At 41.8% G+C, this 24,907-nt stretch overlaps 1 protein-coding gene across 1 annotated transcript in view; it reads right to left on the bottom strand.

Annotated features, from left to right (window-relative positions):
- rsrc1 (arginine/serine-rich coiled-coil 1) overlaps window positions 1-24,907 on the bottom strand; it is a 118,737-nt gene that overhangs the window by 64,467 nt on the left and 29,363 nt on the right. The window contains exon 5 of the mRNA XM_034604542.1: window positions 11,842-11,878. Coding sequence (XP_034460433.1) covers window positions 11,842-11,878 — 37 coding nt within the window. The remainder of the gene's footprint in view (window positions 1-11,841; window positions 11,879-24,907) is intronic.

Here is a 24,907-nt window from a genome sequence, read left to right as displayed (position 1 = left end):
AGTTAAATTGTCAATAGAGATGTACTGATTCAACATTTATTTGATTGGCACTCATTAAATAAGGACAGAAAAGAGAGAAAGTGTGCACTTCCTGTGTACACAACTATGTGGACGCTACAACAGTCAAATTACTATCCAAGTTATGTAAAAGGCATTAGAAGTCAGCTCACAACTAAGCAAACATGCACGTAAACCCGAATCAGTACTCAAAAAAATTATAAGTATAGAAACCAGGTATTTCATGTTCAATAAACTCTGTTTTAGTTCATTTTCTAATCAGTTCATTACTTACAAATCAAAAAATTGACTTTGTAAAACTCCCCAAAACTCTGGAAACTTAAAATATTTGTTGCAACTGACTTAATTGCATTGATTAGTACTAAATTGAAAAACATCAAATTAAAAGTACTTTTTAGTCTTTTTTCTAATCAAAAGACTGGAACGTGTGAATTGCCATTCTGACCGAGAAAGACGAGATCTCCTGCTGGATAATCTGTTCTTCCTGCATCAATGATGTCACAGTGAGGATGTTGGTGTTCAATAAGAAATACTGGTTAATTCAGCTTGGATTTCTTGTGACATTCTCTGGCTGAGCATTTTTGTCACCTGACAGTATTGACTGACAAAGTAATAGGCTTAAGCTAGTGTGGTAATACACAGCAACACAGTTGGGTGTCAGAGGCTTGAGTGCAATGCATCTTGATAGATGTAAGCAGTGCCTGCATTGCTTTGAAAGTGGAAGAACTAATTTTGTCCTTCTTTCTTGATTAATATAGCAGCACTGAGGAATTTATGCCCTTCGCTTTTTTACTAACTGAACATCTACATAAAAAATGGCAATGTTTCACTTAAAAATATACAATTACAAGTTCAAAGGCAGTGTTTACTTTGTACAATGTGGCTGAAAGCCTGTAGAGTACAGCAGATATTTGAACATCAACATTTGAAAAGAAGTCATCACAGTTAATGAAACATTCATGTTGTGGATGAGGCCCTTAACTGTGAGACTCCTGAGTCCTCTATTCTTTGTCAGAGCTCAAGTTTTACATATATATATATATACACCATCAAATAATTGTTGAAAGTTGTCAGTTCGGTTAACAATTTACACTCATCCAGACCAAGTCAAATTTTACAGCTTTTGGTTTATGTTGGACACCTTTTGATTCTGGACATTTTTTTCTTTTCCCTGAGTTTTCCTTATCCTATTTTATTTCGAAACAATGCTCCTTGTGTGTCTCCATCTTTATTCCCTGTCTTTGTCCTGTTCCCGCGCTTGTGATTGTCTTCACCTGTGTCCAGTCATCCTGCCTCCCTGTCTATTTAAGTCTCTGCTTCCCTCTGTCAGTTTGTCTTGTTCCCCTCGTCCCTCTCAGTTCTGCTTCTCTGTCTTTTCTCTGCATGTTTAATATTGGATCTTGTGTTTTGTGCCTTGTTTTACTCAGCCTTGATTAAAAGACATTTTAGTTTTTCACCTTAACCTGGCTCCTGAGTCAAATCTGTCTTTGTTAAATTCAACATTTACTTATTCTGTAAATGATGTTGAAAAACGAGATTCATGAGTACCTATGAATTTATAGATTTAAGTAGTGGTTACACAATCTGCCAAAAGTTAATGTAAATCAAAATTAGTGAGTTAAATACACACTAAAAAGGAGAATATCATACCGGCACTCAATATGTTTAAGTAGAACTTTTAAACAAATATGTTTCCACTACCTATTCCAATTAATGAATTTGAGCATTCGGCTTTACAGTGTAATGATACAGAAACCACACACAAGTGCACACATGGCATTTCATGTTTCTTTCTTCCCAACGTACTCTTTATTTTTCACTCTAATTCACACGTGCAGGCCTGCCTCCGCTGTGTGTAATTCATTAGTAAACAATAAAAAGGCGTTAATTGTGCTCCCCAGAGACAGATCAGTGTCCCCCCCCACTGGGAGAGAGGCACCCGCTGCATCTGATGTGGCTTCGCCTCACAATTAGAACCGTGCCTTTTCGACACACACAAACAAACATGAGACACCGGGAGAGGGACTCTGTGTGTTTGTGTGTGTGTGTAAAGTACTGGTGTGTATTTGAGATAAGCAGCATTTTAATACACCATGTGGAAAGAGGGGAACAAGAGCAAGACAAAAGACGAGGCAGAAAGTTGCTTTTGTTTTCTTCAGAGCTTCAGGAAGATTTGTAGACAAAAAAGGAGAGTGAAGAAGAAGAAGAATATGGACATGGGATCAGACACCATCTGATATCAAGAAAGATTTTTTTTTCCAGAGCCATTTATGTAGTTAACGGACTGTACTTACTGTTAATCACGGTAATTTACTTACACACGCACACAGACACTATCGGCTAAACTGCTGTGCAATGACCTATCCTGCTCCGTTGGAGTAGATTAGGGTTCGGCGTCTCTCTCAAGGACAGAACAACATGAAGACCAGAAGAGTTTCACATGTTTCCCGTGGTTTTGCTCAAGAAAAGCTTTTACCAAAAGAGCCTGGTAAAGAAGTTCAAATTCAACCCATACTTTCCTTTCCTCTGCAGACCTGGGTGATCGCTGTCCCTACTCGACCAGCACTTCAGCTGGAGCACACAAATCCTTTACATATTGCCCCCCTGTTGGAGCATCTGAGTGTTTTAGCTTCATGTCCCCAGACTTTGAGATACTTGTATATTGAGCCAATATGCCGAAACAATGATAATAACAGAAACCATTTTCATCAAATCTGTTCATGAATGGTGTGGGTGCAGTTCTTTTTTCTTTTCCACTCACTTTCCTCCTGTTCAAGTAGCTGTCATAAAGGAATCTACTATTACTGGGCTCCTATTGCTAAGCACTGATACCCACACCCACTTGACTCAGTCTAACTCTTGCCTAATATGTGACAGGAAGTCCAGCAGGCTCGCAGTCGGCCTCCAGCTTGTTCTCTTACTTCACCACAGCGACGACAGACACACTGAGACGTGCTTCGCTGAGCCTGAGTGCCCAGCGTCTGTCCCATTAGTAAAAAATAAACACATCCCATTAGGAAAATAAATAACCCTCACTCCACTTGGTAAAAACAATGCCACACTGTGTATAATGAGGCGCTGCTAGCAGAAAGTTTAAGATACTTGTAGTCATGCTCCGCTCCAAGGGACTGTTATTATTATTGTTATTATTGGACTTGAGGCTGAGCAGACAAAGCAAAGTGTGGTGGGTTGACAGATGAATAAATGCCTGTTAGTGCAGACAAGGAGAAGTCGAACAAAGGTCAGATGGGCCATCTCCGGCCAGATTGTGGTCAGCAGGTCAAACTGTCTCACTAAGTAGTTTAGTCTCTCTATCAGAGCAGTCGATTTATGACTGAGCAGAAACCGACAGGAGAAAAACAGATAAGGATAAAACTCCAGTGCTGCAAAGACTTTATAAGAAAAAATAGCAAAAGCAACGCATGCACACACTTCTCTGCTTCAACTCCCTGTTACTTTTAGTCACCCTGTCCTGACATAATCTAGGCCATCCCATTTGTTTTGTGTCATCATAACAACCATGTTCAGTTCGAGTCACTCTGCCGGGTCAAGTGAGGAATGAACAAGAAACTGAGAAAAGTGTGGGAAGAGACACGAGGGGAGAGGGCGGGACGAGGAAGCAATGAAGAGGTTGACAGAGTCTGTGGGTCAGAGGGAGAGTGTAAAGCACTGCTGGTCTGCCTGATGATTAGTTGAGCTCTGGAATCGACAGACACGGTGAACTGGCAGCTCCGAGGAGCAGCAGCCAGTGCAGCTCCACAACTCAGAACAGAGCATCACACGTGCTAAAAAGATTCCCACTGACAGTGACTAAGTGAGAAGAAAAAAAACCTAGTTTAAGGTGAACTGGCAGGGATTGATAAAAGTTTTAAGTGATAAAAACAGATTTGTACAAGTCAAATTGTATTACAGTATAATAAACTTGCTGTCATTAATTATTGAATATAATTTAACACATTTAGCAGGTTTGAATGTTAACCATGCAGCAAACACAAATCTGTCCTCTTTACTTGGTCCTATTTTTGTATTCTACATGTTTTCTCATTAATGCTTAAATTATTATTAAATAAATATAACTGATGTACCTACGGTTATTTTCTGAAGGCATAACAGTTGAGCAGCAGCATATTCATCCTATTTAATTTTATACCCCTCCAATTTTAGAACTTTGTCCTAGGTTCTTAATAACTATAATTATTTTGACAATCTTAGCCACTTGTCACTTTTACCATTAGTTTTAAAACTACTACAAGCTTCAGTTTCCTTATTGCAGAGATAGGACAAATCACTTAAATCTTGTGTACGTACAAATGTTAGTATGAGGAACAAAATGTTATAGACTGCTGCGTTTGTCCATGCCCTCATTGTCAAGTAAAAGACAAAGGTTAACCCCCAAAAAGTGCATTTCGCTGATGCTTTTTATACAAACCATATGACCCCTCAACGTTCCTTTCGGTTGTAAAACAGGTATCTTATATAGAAACAGTAAGAAATTTATTGGTAAGGTCATAGTTTCAGTCGGATTCTGAGACTTATCTCTATATCACATTTATCCTGTTTCACATATCCAACTGAAAAAGTAAAGAATCCAAATAAACAGTTTCAGACGTCCTAAAAAAAACAAATCTTGAAAAACGATGGGGTATCAGGGAAATCATTAGTCCATCTACTGTGACATAAATCTAAATTACACCACTGTAACCATCATTATCTGTCAATAAACAGTTTCAATATACACATACGCAGACGCCCACCTCAGCGAACTCTCTTTATGCTGGAGTTGATATGCTCAATATTCATCTCATTATATTTTTAAAGTATTCATCTGTTTCCATTTTCTTTCATTTGTTGCATTTCGCTCAGGCTTCCTCTGCATCTCCTCCTCTTCCCACCCACACCCCAGCCGCCCCACCGCACCCAAACAAACACACTGATATATCCCATACCAAAAAGAGGACAGGGGAAAACAGAGCCCCTGGAAAATGCAATATTTCTGTTTTTAATATCGAAGTCTATAAGATCAGGGCAGAGATGGGTTCCATGGCAATATGTTTATTTATATATTTTATAAGGAGGCGAAAAAAATCTGCCTATCAGTGTATGTATTTGGGGGGCCTGGGCCACTGTATCTAAGCTCATCTTATATGAAAAATAATGTTGTGTATGGCTATACTTTTATATATATAATGGCAATATGGGATCAGGGCTCTTTTACAATGTGCCATACTTCAGGCTAGGGCTAACAGCATTTTATGGCCCGCCAGCAGTTCATCTTCATGTCTCAGGCAGGCAGGAGCACTGCATAATAATGTCGTTTCCTGCCCCCAAATGCTATTTCACAGGCCGGGGCTCATTTCTCAAACTTCACCACTTTTACAATTTCCCAAACTTTTATTCCCGTCATTATTACCAACAAGATTTCATTACGTATTTAGAATGTAAACAAGTCTGAGTAATGACACTCCCCCGTCTCCCTGGAATCATTCCCGCTGATGGCTCTGCCACTATCTCGGGGCGCGTGTATTCATACAGACACACAAAGTACAAACACACATGCACGTGCGTACAAACACAAAAAAAAAAATCACCCACACGCACTGCGGATTGCCCACATACGACCGCACTAACATAAACTGCCCCGGCTCAGATACAAACTCAAAGGCAGTAATTTACTACCCCATGTGCATATGCGTGTGTGTGTGGGTGCGCATGCATGTATGTTTCCGATAAAGGGGGAGGTGGTGGGGGGGTTAAGGGGGGGGGGGGAGACGGAGAGAGTTTTATACTCAACTCACATAAATCATGTAGAAGAAAAATGAGCAAATGTGCAGGCTAACTCATCTTCTCCCCATCCGGAGAAAATGAAATTCACTGGAATACCTATCAAAACTGCAATCATCCAGAGATAATATCTTCTTTGGTCTATCTGCACTTTCCGATTTAATTTCCTCCATGCCCTTGACATCCAGCGATACCATTAAGATGAAGCACATACAGTAAGGGAGTAGTTCTCACGTTTTGATATATGAGATCGCTGCGCTTAATGTAATATCATCATTTGAAAATTAATGCAATCTTTCTTTTGTTTGGGGGGGCGATTTTTTCTTTTTTGGGGGGAAACACTCGAGGAGTGAGCCGCAGCGAGACAGCCAACAAGATGGAGAGCGAGACAGTGATGGGGTCACATGAAAAGCAAGTGATATGCGTGAAAGGAGAGACACTTTGTATTTTGTGAAGCCCCCCCCTCGCACCCTGCACGCCGCACCCCGTGCCAGAATGACATGCAATTACGTCTGGGCCTGCCCCGTGTCAGAGGTCACTCAAATTACTCCATCATTTAGCCGCGCCGTCGAGATTAGAGAAAAAGAGAAAGAGAGACCCCCCTCCTCCCCTCCACCTATGCTCCCACGTCCTCCCTTCCCCCCACCACCACATCAAATATCATGAAATCATTAGTGTAATAAGCATGGAAATCTGTTTGCCGATTATCAGCACCCCCCGTCTTCCATTATCTGTCCAGAATATCTCTCTCTCTCTCTCTTTCTGGGCTGTTTTCACCTCTTTATCCTCTACAATCATATTAGAGACGAAGAAATACAAAGGAGGAGAAAGAGAGACACAAAGAGATAAAGAGAAAGTGTTTGATGAGACAATTACAGTTTGACAGCAAAGACACAGGCACAATAAATTAAAGAAACAATTACAAATAATTATATTTCTGAGCTGTGAACTCGTCTCAACGTCTCCCTTTTCACTGAGACAGCTCTGGGTCATTTCAGTGTCATACTCAGTGATGCTGGGTTTGTGTGTGCCGTCCTCCTGACTACAGCTGTTGGTCCCTGTCTGTCAGTGAGGGCCAACCAAGCTATTTGCCTCAGTAAACTCTTCAACCCTCTGAGGGACATGCGGACGACACCAGTGGTCCCTGAAGCGATCCATGTGCACAACTGTCTGGTGACGTGTCAAAAAAACCAACAACTCCCCACTCATCTTTTCCTGCTCTACCCTTTTGGAAAAGACACTTTTTTCATAGATAAAATGTTGATGCAATATTTCTTAAACAAATATAGGAGTCAAGGGACGCTCACCCAAGAGTAAAATCCAAGGGAGAAAGATAATGTACAGGCTCATCTTCGTTTATGGTTTTGAACCCACTTGTTTACACCTGTGTAAATAATAACTGAGAAAACAGAAATCTCAAATATTAATTATTTAGTTTTTATCATTTTACTATTTTATGTTGTGACTATTAGAACAATATGAAAAAGTTTTGAGGGTGAAGCTGGGGGATGCGTTTGTGTATTACTTTATAAAACCAATATATTATTTTTATCATCAATATTTTTACACCCTGAAGATATTATTCGTCTGTTTTAACATTTTAATAGAGCATATTTGTATATAGCTTGTTAGAAGATCTAAAAGCAAGGATTTTCTCTGACACCAGGCTTCGACAATGACCAAACAATTGAGCTGATTGTGTAAAACTAATATCCTGTGCCGGAGAAGAAAAAGTGTCGAGAAAATAAATCTGTCCAGGAAAACTTGGGAAACTGCCCCTGACCCTCTCCCCCACTGAGAGTTAAGATTTGAATTCAAGCTTTTGAAAGATGCAGAAATACGTGGTGTCACAAAAATAACTATATCATTATTATGTCTCCTGATCTGCCGATGTGCATTTTGAAAATGTTAACTAGATTAATTCTGAGGTCTCCTTTCAAATAAATCCATGACTAAATAAGCCATATTTGTAAAACTGCTGGTCCTATTGACCATTTACAAACAATCTAATTCAAACAATGTTGCTGTTTGATTGATAATGAGAATAAAAGCAGAATTATACCCAAAATCTAACTTTCAATTGACCTTATTATTGGATTTAAAAAACATCTCCAATGGACTAAAAAGACAAGAAATTGTAACGAACCCTCCCACATGACAAAATTTAAATTCTGTTTTCTCTAAATCATCATCTTAACTAAACTAGCAACACTAGATGAACCTGTAAACCAGCCTCTCCTGCCTTCTAACATCATGTCTTATTCAAACTAATGAAACATCTCCCTCTCTCTTCTTCTACCCTACAGTGTGTGTGTGTGTGTGTGTGTGTGTGTGTGTGTGTGTGTGTGTGTGTGTGTGTGTGTGTGTGTGTGTGTGTGTGTGTGTGTGTTGGAATGATGGGTACAGCTGCTGGTTGAGCCAATAATCCTGATGAGGCTGATTCTCCGTGTATTGATTGAGCTGCTGGCTTTCTTCTACTTCGCTATGTGAAGCTGTGCATCTGGACTGATTGGCTGCTGTAGGCCACCTCTTTTACTTTTTCGCTCCATTTCGCCTCCCAGAGCGAGGAATCGTTCAATTCAAACTGAGGCACTTGTGTACATGTGTTCATGTGCGTGTGCGCCTGGATGCATAAGTGTGTGCGTGTACAAGAGCCGAACTATCGCAGAGCACTGGGAGCAATTAACTTCAGTCTTTTTTTCTCTGCATCGCTACTGATCGTGAGATTCAGTCAATCTGCTGAAAAACAAAAAACAAACGTGAACAATAAAACAAACCTCAGACCACATACATCTTAATTGCCTACCTAATTAGCGCTCCAGTCAATCACTCATACAGTTACTTTAACAGGAGGACGTAATGTTAGCATTCATCATGAAAAATCAAGCACCGGAATAATTTGAACAGAAGCTTGATTTTCACATCACTGTGAAGATTTAGCAGATATTTAGTTTGTTATGAATAAACAGTGGAGCACTTACTGAAAACCCACTGTTAATGGTTCAAATGAATATCAGGAAGTAATTATTATATCCACAAAAACTTTGACAGAGAGCGGGTGCAGCCTGGCGACACTAATCTCAAGAGCGGAACATCAACGAAAAAGTCATAAATGCCTGTTTAGTAATCGCCAGAAATATGTGAGAAGTAAAGACGGATGCAACATTTCGAACAGCCCTGCAAACTCTACCTCAGAGGGGGACGAGCTCCATTATTTACAGTTCTCTGTCCCGAATCGTAATCAGGGTCTTGCGCTCCCCAGGCAGCTGACGACTGGGGTGCAATCTCCCCATAAGCACAAACACACCCATAAATTCAAACTGTCCGTATTCAGGTTGGCTATTTAAAATTCCCTATACACAAAAAAATGCACTGGTAAACATACCAGTGTGTGTTTGTGTGTCTCCCCGAGTGTGTAAATGTGAGCTATCCTGATGAGTATAAAGACACAGCGGCAACTAAAAAAAATCTAACACAAACATGCTGTAATCTGTCCCTATAGGTCCACTTAGTGCAAAAACTACAAAAACAATACACGGAGATGCAAACTGGCTGCACTAACCCCTGCCAAGAAACCTAACATTAACACAAACATACTCGTGTCTGCAAAAGCAAACCTTGGTAGACCATGACTGAGTAAAAGACAATCTGGTGCACATCCCTCAGTACTGTGCTGCTATATAACCTCAGTGAATTAGTATAAAATGATGCATTTATATACAATTCAAAGTGGATTTGGCCAATTATGCGTGCAAGAAGTATTGACACACACAGTGATACTTGCCTGTACTCTCACTTATTGAAATGAGTTCACATTCCTCCATTTGCCTTTAACAGGAGCACTCACGTCAACACGAGACAGAGGCGTCCTAATGTTTGCCAAGATATAACTGCCCATACATTTATTGATTAACGCCGTTTATGTACGTAACCCTCTCCTGAATTATTTACACCACCTTTTATGGAGCACAACATCCATCACACCGATATACCCAGGCCATAGACATCTCCAGATCCAAACTGGAGCATTACATCATGCACTATATTTAACATCAGTCACTGCATCCCAGGGTCCGGATTCTGGCGCAGAAATCTAAGGATCGTGTAGTGACTTCGAAAATGTGCACAGCGGGGGCACAACATAATTGAACGTACAATAGATTTAGTTGGCATTTCTACAACACAGAGCAAAACGATGTGTTTACCAATCACGTTAGACCAGGGATAGTCAATTACAATTTAGAAAAAATGACAAACGTGATTCAGTGCATTATATTGAGAAATGAGTTGTATCGTTGTGTGTTCAACCTATGACTGTTGAAAGTATAATATTTATGGTCAGTTTTCACAGTGCAATGGAGGAATTATAAATAAGTCCTCTAATAAAAAAAAAAGCTCTTTTCTCATATCACGTAGAAAATTAAACACATAACAGCAACTTTTTAAAAATGTGTACGTTAAAATAAAGTGTGAATTAAGTTTCGGTTATTCTTTATGTTAAAAACACGCTGTTTTTACTGTCCATTTACCCTTCTCTCATCTGTCCGGGTCTGTCCACCAACTCTGATCGGAATGCTCATTGGAATTCAAAGTTTTGTTTGGCTGAGTGTCGTCATGTGAGATGATTTACAACGTATGCAGTTGGTCTCTGAGTTTCCTGGTCTGCTAAACCATATCCCGTATAGGCTGGAAAAGTACAATTTGGACAATTCTTAATAATTTAACAGTCATAGGTCAAGGTGCTGATAGGATGGTGTTTGAATCCAGACCTAGACCACAGTCTAGGTCTCTAAAACAAAAAGAAAAAAACATGTACCCAGGTGATGCTTCTCTATCACACACCGTACGTTCTCAAACCAGAGCACAAATGCTTTAGATAAATTATTAAATGTGTGGTAACTGTAACATCTATGGAATGAATGCACTTTGGGCAAAACTTGAAACGGTATTGATGTAAACAATGAGCAGAAACCTGTGAAAACCCAGTCTGCACAGACACAAGTCGACTCCCACTTCAATCAGTGGTCTGAATACACTCAATAATAACATTACGGAATAATTCTGCATCTTAACGTCGAAATCTGAGGTCAACTGTGTCTGATCTGTCGCTTGCTGTAGTGGAGAGTTAACGTTGAGTTGCTTGAATTCCGGGGTCACTCATTTGTGTGGCATATTCAGGGTCATTTGCGTAGCACGTGGTGGGGCGGGGGGGGGTCATTTGCGTAGGGTGCTGGGACCTGCAGTTTTAGTATGCAGCGAGGCGAGGGAGGGGAGGGCATGCGACATCCACAGAGAGCCGGGACCCTCGCTGACCCCTGTCTATAATTCATCCCCTGGAATATGGGGCACATCAAACCTTGGTTCTTTCCCACCCAAAAAGAGAAGAGAGAACCTCTTCACTGTGTTGCACGGCACTATGACCCCGTATTAAAGCAAGTAGCAAGAGAAACCTGGGAAACGTTCGCCATTAAATTTTCAGGGCTGTCCCAGGAGAGCGTTTCCAGCAGGCCCTCAATTCATGGATGGGAGACGACTGAAGAAAGGCCCCATGCTGACAGGAGGAGGGAGAGGAAGAGAGAAAGGGTGTGTGTGTGGGTGTGGGTGTGTGTGTGTGTGTGTGTGTGTGTGTGTGTGTGTGTGTGTGTGCGCGCACGCATGGGTCCAATAGTTAGTCTTTCATATGTGTGCAAACAGGTAAACATGCAAGCAAAACTCTGTGCAAATATCCACAATTAAACAACAAAACAGAGAGGATAACCTGTGTGTGTGTGTTTGGGAAGGACTGGGGATAAATGAAACACTGATATAAAAGCCGGACCAGGCCCTAGGGGAGACGCCACCCTCCCTCTATTCCTGTTTGCTCTGTTTTCTCTGTCTCTCTCTCTCCCTGCCTGTTAGCTGCAGGTATTCAGCTCCAATTCCGGAGGTTTCATTAGGAATGCAGATATCAAAGTGTGTGAGTGAGTGTGTGTGAGTGTGTTAGTGTGTGTGTGTGTGTTTGTGCGTATGGCGGATAAAAGGGGGGTGTCGAATGGAACTTACCAGATGTTCTAATCTCGCTTTGATGTTCGCGGCATCCCTGCAACACAACAACACATTTCCCGCACTGTAAATAAAGTGCCGACACAAAACGTCATTTAATGAAAAGAGCATTTTTTGCAGACACACACAAACACACAAGAAAACCTGAGAGACAGCAGAACAAACTCTATTCAAGTGTGTTTTATGCACATTTATGAACTAATGTCTGAATATTTTAAGACATATAACTGGAACATTACCTGTGGCTACTTCTGACAATGGGATAACAGCTAACAATTATTTTTCTTATTATTATTCTATATTTTCCAGATCACTCGATACATTTTTTGGTCTATTGAATGGCAAGAAAGTAGCATCACAAGTTGTGAAGAACAAGACAATGTGAATGTGAACTATCTCTGTGTCCGTGTGTGCGTTTGCGTGTGCGTGTGTGTGCGTGTGTGTGTGTCAGAAGCTGAAACCACTGACTTTCTGTTAATTTTCACTCACGAAATGACTTAAACCAATTATCATAATGGTTGCAGATTAATCTTCCGTCAGTAGATTAATCGACTTAAGCATTTCAGCTCGAGCTGAAGTAAAGTCAGCAATAGTTTAACAATCAAACCCTTGTTTTGTTTAAGTTTAAGTTTAGTTAAGTGAGCTGGATCGAAATGGTTGTGAGAGAAAGTGACATCAAAAAGATTTTGGTTAATTAAAAGAAGAAGAAAAAACATAATGAGGAATTATCATAATTGTCAACCCCTCAGACCCCTGTGCTGTGTGTGTGTGTGGGTGTGTGTGTGTGTGTTTGCATCAGTGCCAGACAGAGGTGGACTAATATTGTCGCCCCACTGCTGGCAGCCATAATAATAATTTCCAACTACAGAGAAGAAAGTGGGAGCTTATTATCTGTGAATTAATAAAAAATGTGCGTATGATTATGAGGGAGGCAACAGCAGAATGGCGAGCTGAGGAAGTGGTGGAGTAGGAGGAGGAGGTGGAGGAGGAGGAGGAGGGGAGCAGTCGGTTTTAAAAAGAGCAAATTGGCAGTAAATAATAGATGCAATTTTGGCACATTTCAAATTTGCAGCAGTGGAAATCAAAAGATCAAGAGAACACAAACAGCCCCCGTCCCCGATCCCAGCAGCCCCCCCATCCAACTCTGGCCCCCATTACTGACAACTCCACCCTGGCCGTGGCGTATCACTGTGTGTGTGATTGTGTGTGTGTGTGTGTGTATGCGTGAGCACACTGAGAGGAAGGAAAGCTTATCGACAGGCAGTTGCTAATGCAGCCGGCAGCATCACAGTGTAAATCTACACCATCTCTAAAATTACATACTGTCTAATCCATCCCATCCTCCACCCACCTCCCTTCCTCCATCCATCCATCCATCCATCCATCAGGCCATACCCAGTGTGGCCACAAAGTTAAGCCTTTACCACATCTTTACCATTTCTAAATAACGGTCTGAAGGAGAAATGGGAGCAAACGTAACGATAAAAGAAGAATGTGGTGAAGGAGGGATGTTTGCTTGTTTATTCTGTGCTCCGTCAATGAGCCACATGCAGACAAGTCAACCACTTAAGGCAAACTTCATCTAGCTGTAATTACATTACATTCTGACAAACACCCCGCCACATTCATTATACATGATGGGCGCCCGGCAACCAGACAGCAAGACATTTGTTACCGTGGTGACAGTGTGTGTAATCCGCTAATGAAGCGCAATTAGTGAGAAACAATCTAACACAGGGGAGACGCAGCGCTCGATCCCTCCTCCTCCACTCATTTCCCTTTTGCTTTTTTCTTCCACCTCTCTCTCCCCTCGCACTCCTTCTTCTTACAACCACATCTTATTTCCCCCCCTCCTATCTTTTATTTCTGTGATTCAACCTTTATTAAGCTCCTCACTTGCATTTAATCTCCCTCTCTTTCATCCGTTGTCCTGACTTCATCAAGGGCAAGCTGTCCAGTGCTGTCCGCACCAGGGCCGAAGGGATCACTCAATCCATTAGACACATTCGGCGCACGCAAGCACACGAACACACACACACAACATTTTACATCCTCATCTCTTTTCCAAACATCATATAATCTGCTGAGGTCTTCAGGGACAGAGCTTTCCTTTTCTCCTTATCTCCCTCATCCCCCTCCCTCCCTCCGTACTCTGGGCCTTCAACGCAGAGGCAGCATCGATTTCTGAATTACGCCACAATATTAAATAATTAATATACTTGCCATGATTGATGTTTTGCATTAGGCCAATATTAGGTTATCAATCAAAATCCACTTGGTTTAATGTAATAATATTGAAAATGTGTCAGTGCCTGTTCATCCAATTTGTAGTGGAGGCAGGCCAGATAGTAATGGTGGTGTAGCACAAGGCCTCAGAAGACACTGTGGCCTGCTTATGACGACCATAGGAGAACATTATAGACTTGGCAGAGGGAGGGGAGTGATGGAAGGAGTGATGAAGAGATGAAGCAGACTGACTGGTTCACAATATGCTGCAACAGGCTCGGCCACAGTCACATCATGTAGCTTAGTTTCTTATCTTTATATACAGTCTATAGGGTCATCCTGTTTAAATGTTAAAGGATCTTCAAGGAAAATGTTTTACCTTAAATCTTTCTCAAAATGTCTGTCAAATAAATGTCATTTAGTCATTCACTTCAAGCTGGAAGTTACTGCTGCAACAGGGCAGCTGAGGCTCAGGAGGTAGAGCAGGTTCTCCACTACACAGAAGGTCATTGGTTCAATCCCCCAGACGTTATAGCAGACACAGAAAAAACCACAGGTAAAGCTGACATGTCGCAATCAGGCGACCTTGAGTAAAATTGGTTTTTTTTCAGCGTTTGAACATTGTGGGAAACATTTTGGATAATGTAAATACACAAACAAAATGTATAACCTAGGTCAAGTCCTTTTTAGACATTTTAATGAAAAATTGTTACACATTAGATCTTTAAATTGTAATATTTTGTGTGGACTACATCTCTTCTCCTTTTGAAATAGTTAAAAGCCAGAAGGACAGACAGCCTGACTGAGAAAGGCAAGTGAAGGGGGGCAGAGGCTGAGACAGAGAGAGAGTAATGTACTGTTTTTCCAAGAAGCGGCAATTAGTTATCTGGGGTCAATTAAGTAAAACTGGACAAACAAGTATGAGTGTTAAACGGAGCACTGGCAAGGTCAATACCGACCAATCCAACACTGGATCCATCACACTGACGGCACTTTCCTGCTTTCTCGTTCCAGCTCTCTTTTTTTTTTCCTTCTTTCTTCTTTTATCCACTTCAATCGCCTACTTTTCCTCCCATCGTCTCTTCCGTTGATACTTTCTGCCTCTCTCGGTCGCTCATTGTGCGTGTTCTGCGTGTCCGAGCCCGATTCCGTCTCCTGCACTCTAACGAGGATCTTTAAGCTGTTGCCTCGTCTTACCTCATCTCCCTCCCTCTGTCTCTCCTCACCTGTCATTTTGCCCTCTCCCAATCACCCACTTGCCTCTTTCTCTCCACTCTCTCCCTCACCCCAGCACACCCCACCCTCCCCACCACACACCCTTACAAAACCCCTGCGCTCTTGCTAGCAGACAATTAATTACAGCGCCGGCACCAGATGAGTTGTCATTTGTGGTCAAGTTTCTGATAATTGCATTAGGTCTTCAGGTTCTTTCAATATGCCCTGCCCTTCTTTTCCATCACCCCCTCTCTTCTTCTTTCTCTTCCGCTCGTGACTTGAACCCCCCCCTCCTTTCTCTTCCTCTCCCACCACCCCTTGACACGGCCAAGATGAATATCTTTAGTCAGTCAATGGAGGCGACAGAGGGACTTAAAATGCAGAGGCAGTCATTTGATTTCCAGCTGACAGAGCGGCCCATTAGCCCAGCACTCATCAGCCATGCATTACCTCTCAGGGCCGCTGTCCTGTGTGGGGAAGCTTTAACCCTTTCACTGTCCACTAGTGGCCATGTTTACCACATCATATCGGACTTAATGTAACAGGCTCTCATCCACAGGCCATATTAACTTCTTTAACTGTCCGTATAAGTGACGGCAAATACTTGACTGTCCTGCTGGTAGCAGACGTATTGGTCAATCAGAATTAATTTGCTCCTATAGTGTGCAAGTATTGTAGAGGAATTAACATTTTTGAAATAGTTTTGCATTGATTTAACAACAGTTAAAAACTTGAATGGCACTCAGTAGAGTGCATAACTCCACCAAGGCCCAAAAGTCTGCTAAAATTCAATCAAGCTGGACCAAATTTCAGACACTCTGATATCAGTTGCAGAAATGTCAAATGTTTGTCATAAAGATCCATGAATTATTCCCTTAGAAATCTGTAAAAAGTTAGAAAATGTCCTATTTCACAATGTTAAAGAAAGTGAAAAGAAAAAAATGTGGATCTGCCCGTTTGTTCGAATTCGCACCAAAATTGAATGGGTTCTTTACTGACCCACACAACATTCTTTAATTTTAATGATAAACCGTCAAGTTTGTCAAATTTACAGACAAACGCAGATGAAAATATAACTCTCTTGGTGAACTTAACAAAGCACAAATGGCGAATGAATGAGATTTGCCATTTGCTAAAAGTCATAAAGACTATTGATAACAGTGTTGCACTGGCCTGTACATCTGCCATATTTGAACATATAGCTGCATGCTTTTGCATTCATATGAGTGCAAAAGTTTGCAGAAGTTTTCACCTGTAAACCTGTGAAGGTCACAGATTGACTATGTTCGCTGAAAGGATAGAATTTGTTTTCATTCTGTGATAAATATGGCAACTATTTTCCAGGGGTCCAAAATTAAGCTGCATTGGACCACATGCAATTTTTTAAACCCTTGAATGTTTTGGCTATTTTTTAAATACCACATTCAAAATGTTAACCATGCTGATTTGGTATCTTTGGTAACTTGACATAGTATATCAACATATAGGAAAAAAACAACAAAAAAAATCACAAAGGCATGACTCGTGAATTGATCATGCTGTCCTGATTGTTGATTCCAGAGAGCTACCGTGTATCTTTCTCCTTTACTTGGCATACAAAACATTCAGACCTTCGGCAGCCACTCACACATCCAACTGATATCCGTCACAGATACTGGGGAGAGGAGCAGAAGCGAGAAGCATCAGGGGGGAGACAGGACACTGTAATACTGTGAAAGAGACATTCATAAGAGAGAGTGAGTGTGAGAGAGTGTGAGTGTGTGTGTTTATCCCCATTTGCCACAGTTGCAGGCCTTGTCAAGCGTGTCATTGAGCATTCATATGTTGTTTGATAGAATGGCAGGCGTATTTATTAAAGAGTCGATGTGATGGGGACACCAGAGCAAGCATACCCACACTCACACAGATAAAACACACAATGCACTAACACACAGTCCACATCAGTGACATCTGCCTGTTCAACTAATAGAAGGCAAAAGCAAGATATTAAGCAGTTGAGGGACACACACACACACACACACACACACACACACACACACACACACACACACACACACACACACACACACACACACACACACACACACACACACACACACACACACACACACACACACACAATAATACAGGGAGCTCAGCTTTCCTGCAGGCCTGATTGCCATCTCCATGGCTCCTTTTTAACAGGGCTGCCAATTGAAATTGAAATTGTATTTTTTGTGTGTGTACTATCAGAGCTACCTCTCAGGGTTTTATAGAGCTATGAGGAGGGTTAGACAGACACACACACACACACATGCACGCGCACACAGGAAGGGATAATGGAGGGGTAAGTCACGGGCTGTCACTCTTCCATGCACAACACACAAGAGGGAACAAAACACAGACTTATGCTTCTATGCTTTCTATGTAATTCAGCATGTACGCACCCGCGCACACACGGGTACGCAAGCTGCCCCTATTCCCAGTGGAGGGGGGCTGTACTTTAGCATAATCCCAAAATGGTAGAGAAAAGCAGTCCATTAAAAGTGGGGCTAACAAATTCTGCATTTTATGTTTCGCTGAGGGAGGGTTAAGTGCAGTCAATAAAAAAGTCAGAAAAGGAGGAATAAGAAAGGATGAAGTTGATTTATGTCAGGCCTCTCTGCTCTCTTTGACACACACACACACACACCTGTTCATATGTGGCCCATATCTGACACCTGGAAAAGGACGAGTGGACGGACACACTTGGAGTAATGTCTTAAAACTTTGCAGGGCTTGTAACAGAGGAGAGTTTGTCTCATGATTACTTAGCATCACTAACAACAATTTAAAAAAACCTGGAAAAGACCATCCTTTGACTCATAAGCACTAAGTACCTCTGAACTAAAAACACAGAGATTAAGGGACACTTACACTCTGTACCCACTTTAGCACAACATGATGACAACAAACGGAACAATTATAAAATGTATCGTCAGCTGTAATGACAGAATCACAAAAAGTGCCCCCCTATGAGAAAAACACACGTAGAGGGAGGACAATTAGCGCTCTCCGTTAAAAGCGTAATTAAATTTTAACGAGATGTGGTAAATTTGTAATCACAACTGAGAATTAGGAAGGGAACCGTTATAGAGTCAAAGTGTCACAAATCAGATAATTAAGTATATGGCCTGAAAGTGTTGTTTGTTGAGGTGACAGCTCTTTAAAACAGAAAAAAAACTTTCCCAGAGAAAAAGGTACGACTGTATGATTGTGTTAAAACTCCCATGTCTTCAAAAAAAGATGTTGTTAGTGTCATTTTGAATAAGGAAAAAAATAAATCGTGCATCTGTATAAGCTGAAGCTGGTGAAACATCTTCAAGTCATTCTGACCCAGGAGAATCTGAAGCAACACACAGACACTCATACAGGTATTTTAAACACATAAAACATCACAGGCCGAGCATGTGTCCCTACAGACTGCCCGTATCTCCCTCTTCTCGGCCTATACACACCGACTCAGTGAAAGGAATTGAATCCTGGGGCCAAGTTTTGAAGAAAATTGACTTCTTTTTAGTGTGTTACAGAGGGAGAGCGGGACAAAGACAGAGAGAAAGAGCCAAAGAGCGACATGGGGAGCAATCAATTTCCCCGCGGTTTCCTCAATAGCCAGCGGTCCTTTTCATACCTCCCAATTAGAACCTTTCCTAATCAGAGAAATACCTCTCCATTATTGAGACGGAGACAATGACACTCCTCAACATTTCCGCCTGCTTCAAAACTCTGTAGATTGCAGTACTGGTACACAAAGAATAAAGCGCTGGGCTGTACGGCAGGGAGGGAGGTGGTGGGGGCCGCGATGCTTGTGTTAAAATCACATGTGGAAATCTTTTGGCTCTCCTCGCGGCCCCAGAAAAACTGATGGGGAACAATGGCAGCCCGGCACAGCATCTGTCATGGCACAATATAAAAAGATGATCTTGGCACCGAATGGACAAAAAAAAAAAGGGAAAAGAACGAGGGAGGGGAGGGGAGGGGAAGGGGAGGGCCGGGCGAGAGGTAATTCATTTGCAAATCAGGCCCTGGCGCTCAGGTCTATTTCAAGCTGCCAGTGGGTGCCAGGAGTTAACAAGGTAATCAGTTTCAATCCTGCCCTTCAATTGTACATCACACCCTCATCCAGAGAATACCCAGGCCTTTCTATAGGGGCAGAGGGGGGAAATAGCAATCTGGCTGCCGGCTGGCTGCACACACAATACGCACACACAATACGCACACACAATACACACACACACACACACACAGACACACACCTGAAGATAAGTGTGTACACATACAGGAACCTGTGAATTCACACACACACAGACAGACAGGTTAATAATAGACATACCAAATACTAATTAGTTGGTTAATCGTTTAAGTTGGTAGTTTCAAATGAAATGAAATGGGGATTTAATGCTGTTAAATCTAATTCTAATGTTGTATATAATTTTAAATTCAAGTTGTAGAGGTTTTGAGTTTTGTGGATAAATCTGAAGTTACTCAGGACTTGTGAGAGCCCACTGTCACTCAAGTTATGACGCTGATTGATACCAAAAAATAAACACATTGATAATGAAAATAATTCTTACTTAATTTAAATCCAAATTACTGAGAAATGTTACTTTATCCCAGTCCTACTCTTTCTCTATTTAATTTTTTTAGTATGGTATGATTTTTAGGAGGCTAGAGCTTGTTAACTGTGTATCAAAAGTCTTCCTCCTCCAAAAAGCTCCCCCTAACAAGTGAGGACAATGCTGTTTTCAACCTAGAAGTGGTACATGCAAAATGTTAGAAAGAAAACAGGGAGCTGAACCTGTTCTAATCCTTTCTTCCTCTCTCTGTATCCCCCTCTTCAGCCTGTGTCAGCTGTAACCGGCTGGCCAGGAGGCAGTTAGCCCCAGTTAGCGTCTCATCTGCATAATCAATATGACAAGCTTATTTTTCTGATGCAAACAGGATTTCGCTGCTGAGCTGTGTTTGTTGAAGTGCGCACATGTGTGTGTGTGTGTGTGTGTGCCCGGTCTGCTTCTGGCCAGCCTCAGTCATGGCCCTCTTTAGCCTTAATTAGATTAGGTGCGATTATCCCGGCTCTACCTTGCAAGTGTACAGGCGGGATAAAATGGCCACAAAGGCCAGCCTGTCACAGGGACTGGGCTCTGGTCTGCAGGTTATCGGGGTCCAGGGAGACACACAGCATACATTGTTATTCATATCATCTACACGCTGTTTTCTACTGTGCCATTTTCACTTCCCTCCGTACACTGAACACCCCCCTCCACCCCACCCCACCATGTCTGTGGTGTCAAACTGGCGTAATCACCCGCCAGGGTAAGTCTCTCTCTTTTTTTTTCTCTCGCTCTCTTTCTGCCTGTCCGTCAGAAGACAAAACAACATGGCCCCAAGCGCTCTGCAATCTGGCCTACAAGGAGAGATATCACAACTCTGTGTGTGTGTGCTTGTATGTGCATGCATGATTGTGTGTGTATGTGTGAGTGAGTGCGCCTGAGTTTCTGTTAGACTTCAAGGAAAAGTGGTACAAAGAAAAGTTAAGCCAAGTCTCACACTAATACAAATAGCCAACACACACACACACACACACACACACACACACACACACACACACACACACACACACACACACACACACACACACACACACACACACACACACACACACACACACACACACACACACACACAGGTGCAGAGGACAGAGTCATTGACACCCTGCAAACAAAATCCCATTCTACTGACGACTTGGATCTAATCCCTTCAACTCAATGAACCTCAGCACTTTTCTGGTCGTGACCAAATGTGTGTCAGAAGCAGCGACACCATCACACAAGTTGCCTTCAATGTTCAGTCAGATTCATAATTGTGTTTATGATGAATTGCATGCAGATTCAAATAACATTCGAGAACTTGGGCTACTTTGAACGAACGGATTGTGACAAAAAAACAACTTAAGTCAATGCATTCATACAGTGTTGCCAGCATATAGAATGACCACATAGAAACATCTCCTCTCAGTATACAGTAATTGCGGCGTATGTGTACCTGCATAAACACGCACGCCATAACATTGGTTCCAATGGCACTATTCACTCTGATTAATGTGTTTGGAAAATAAATGAGATGATTTGTTCTATTTTTCATTTTCTGAAAAATAATTTTCCCCAAAAAGCATTTTCCAAACAGAGCGGAGCACTGACAGATTTCAGTCGGTCTGCGTGGATGAGTGTGTACATGGAGGAAAGAAAGTGCCTTATTTCACTGTGCTGATTAGACAGCAGTGCCCTGGATATGTATACACAACTGTACATAGTTTCCATGCAGTCAGATCTGGGCACAGAAAGAGGCAGGCATTGAGAGGAAGGGGAACATAAAGGAGAAAAGGAAACAACGATAGAGAGATACTGAGAGGACAGAATGAAAACCTGTCGGTCAAGACTTAATTTAGGTTTCTTTGGGGAACTTTCAAATTTGTTTCTAAATTAGCCATTTTGTAACATAAGGAAATAGTCAAACGTCAGAGTTATTGTGAGACACTAACTGTATAATTGAACCCAGAGTAGAGCTGACAAGTTGTGACTAGTCCTCACAATTTCAAACTCCTTTTTTGAGGGTTGAAGACTTGGTTTTAGGGTTAGGTGTAGAACTGTGTTTAGGTTAGGGAATTGTGTGTGTAACGAATGAGATAACTATCAGTGAACTGTACGGACCTTGCTGGTTAGAGAGCAAGACAGAGAACAAAAGTGACTGAGACATTAGTACAAATGAATTAAACATTAATTCTGATCAAAACTTCTGCTAAAAGTGGCAGACTGAACGGAGAGGAGAGGCGAGGAGAGGAGAGTGAGAGGAAAGGGAGAAGAGGAGAGGAAAGGGAGAGGAGGAGAGTGAGAGGAAAAGAGGAGAAGAGAGGAGCTCGATAGCTTTAAAACTTTCCTGTCGCTATTCAATATTCAATATGAGCAGTGTGCTAAATCTATCAGACACAAATAAGTACTTCAGTCATTACCTTTAAGTGTATTTGTGTGTGTGTGTGTGTGTGTGCTTGTGAACTCATAACTCTATTGTTTCAGCTCATTTCTGTGTGAAAGAAAAAAATGGCTGCCGATTTGAACCCTCCATGGAGAACGGTTATTATTTGCTCCTCTCAGGCAATATTTCCTTCCACAACTGAGTCATGGTACTTAACTGTACGTCTGGAATGCTGCTCGCCCTGTCTGAAGGAGGTAATCTTGTAATGATCAATGCCATTAGGCACGACCTGCAGAGCTGTATATCTGTCTCAGAGCAGCAGAGGCCAAATGTATGACAAAAGGTGCCGTCTGCCAACTGGGAACTGTCCTCCTCTCTTTCTTCCTCTCCTCCGTGTCACTTTGTCGACTGTCTCTGACTAAAAGGAACATCTCTTTCTCTATAATGTATTCTCACTCTCAGCCTTTCTCATAAAGACTTCAGTCAACACTTTTCCTTGCCCCTGGTGCGGCACTGGAGTCTGGAGAAAATTAAACATTAATGGTGTGTCTCTTTTACACATCATTCTCCATAACAATCTTCTCTTTTAGCCCCCCTCACTGCCTTCAACACCACTCAGTTTCCCCCACACCAAACTGCCCGGCTTTTTCCAGCGAGGGAGAAAATACTGAGGGGAGAAAAACATATTTTGCCGACAAGCGCATTTACATAACCCTCCTAAATCGGAGCTGGCCTGTCATGTTTGCTGCTCATAACCTGCTGCTTATAATCCTTCCTGCATACTCTTCTGATCCATAAAGCAGAGCAGCCAGCCACTTCAACAGCAGCCAGGACTGCCATCAGTAGCTCCTCCTAAGACAGGTCCGTAAAAAAGGGGAGAGGAGAAGGGGAGGGGACGTGGAGGAGAGAATAAAAGAGAGGAACAGGGTAATTGGATTGGGGGATCTTCTATTTGGCTGGGTCCGGTCTCTGTCATCGCGCTCCAGGCCTGGCTTCTCTCCGCGCCTACAGCAGCCCTCAAACACATCAACACAAACACAACTCAACTGTGTTAGCACTGAATTGCTACCCAGTTTAAGAAGACACACTGTCCTGTGCGCCGCTAAAGCCTGCGGAGCGTCTGGTGTGTTTGCATACTCCCTTTACAACTCACTAAATGGTTAAACAGATTACAGAGCGCACTAAGTGGATTGTCACAGCTCTCTATCGCTCGCTCGGGGTGTCTCTCCTGCGATTAAAAGTGGCCAGTTTTTTCTCTCTCTCTCTTTCTGCTCACACGCAAATTTGCACTGAGCACAGGAACAGAGGTCGTTCTCAGCCACGGACGACATTTACCACAGTGACTGACTGTCAAGACAACAATGAAGTTTCCAGCAAATTGTATCAGCTTTTTAAATGTGAATATGTCAGTGTGAATTAATATATTATAAAAAATATGCTAATATCCAAAATTTTCAATTACATTTCTTTGTCTCATTTCTCTGCATGCATGCTCACCTTTTGTTAGTTTCTACTTGATTGTGAAAGCATTTATGCTGATCAGTTTCCAGACCAACACGGCTCAATGCTCCTTAATCTCCATGACAAAACTGGAATTTCCACAGGTAACTTTAATCCAGCAAACACGGATTATAACCTGGATTATGTGGCAGATTTACACCACTGTGCCTGGGTTTCCTATTCTCAAATCAGCGTTTAATTAAGGTTTTGTCAATGGCCAAGGGAGAGGTTGGCATTTTTCTCTCCGGTTAGTTCTTCATTACTTTTGGTGCATGTCTTACAAATAAATTCCTAAATGAGGGATTCATCAAAAAAAACAGAGACAACCAGAAAATCCATAGTTTATACCCTTGAGGTCCCAGAACTGGTTTCCCATGGTGAAGCCCAAATTATCTTCATGTCCAATAACCATATGCACCTTCACAGCACATGTGTGAACACGCTGGCATATAATGACCACTATGCAGAAAATTGTGCAAGTTTGCTGTCTGCATCCAAGACCATTTTACAATGCATCTGCCTATTAACTCTCAGGAGTCGCCGCCTATAGCGCCAGCGTGAACAATCACATGATTGGTTTGAGATATCACAGCATGAAAAATGTATTCTGGTCTTATGAGCAATGTTTAAAAATGGTTTAAAAAGATAACAAGCATTTACATTATAAAAATGTTTATGTCATATATAAAGACACAATCAAAGACAATTAAAAACACCCTAAACAGACCAAGACTCTTAAAGGTTAAGAGCCAAGTCACATATAGAGGATGCCAGACCCCTTGGCATCACTAGGAATTTGTTTGTTTGAGTCCTGAAATTAATATGCTGCTGCAAATGAATTCTTTAAGATTAAAGCAATTCCATTATAAGGCTATTGTAACTTTATAATAATTACACAGTTATATAAGAGAACTGCTTGTCCTGGCCTTGCAGACAGGTTTGGAGCAGGGTCATGGAGTCAGAGCAGATAATGCATATTAACTGGCATCAGGTAGCAGTAGTTTGTCCTGCATCACTGTATAGATCCTACCAGGGCATTGTGTATGCATGTGCTTGTTGTGTGTGTATGTACATTTCCATCTAGTGAAAATAAGGTTTGTATGGCCAGGCTATTCTCTATCCAATCTCAGCTCATTAT

The sequence above is a fragment of the Hippoglossus hippoglossus genome, chromosome 13 (genome assembly GCF_009819705.1).
Source record: "Hippoglossus hippoglossus isolate fHipHip1 chromosome 13, fHipHip1.pri, whole genome shotgun sequence".
Taxonomy (NCBI): domain Eukaryota; kingdom Metazoa; phylum Chordata; class Actinopteri; order Pleuronectiformes; family Pleuronectidae; genus Hippoglossus; species Hippoglossus hippoglossus.
The sequence above is the reverse complement of the archived record's forward strand: the minus strand, read 5'-3'. Positions and strand labels throughout refer to the sequence as shown.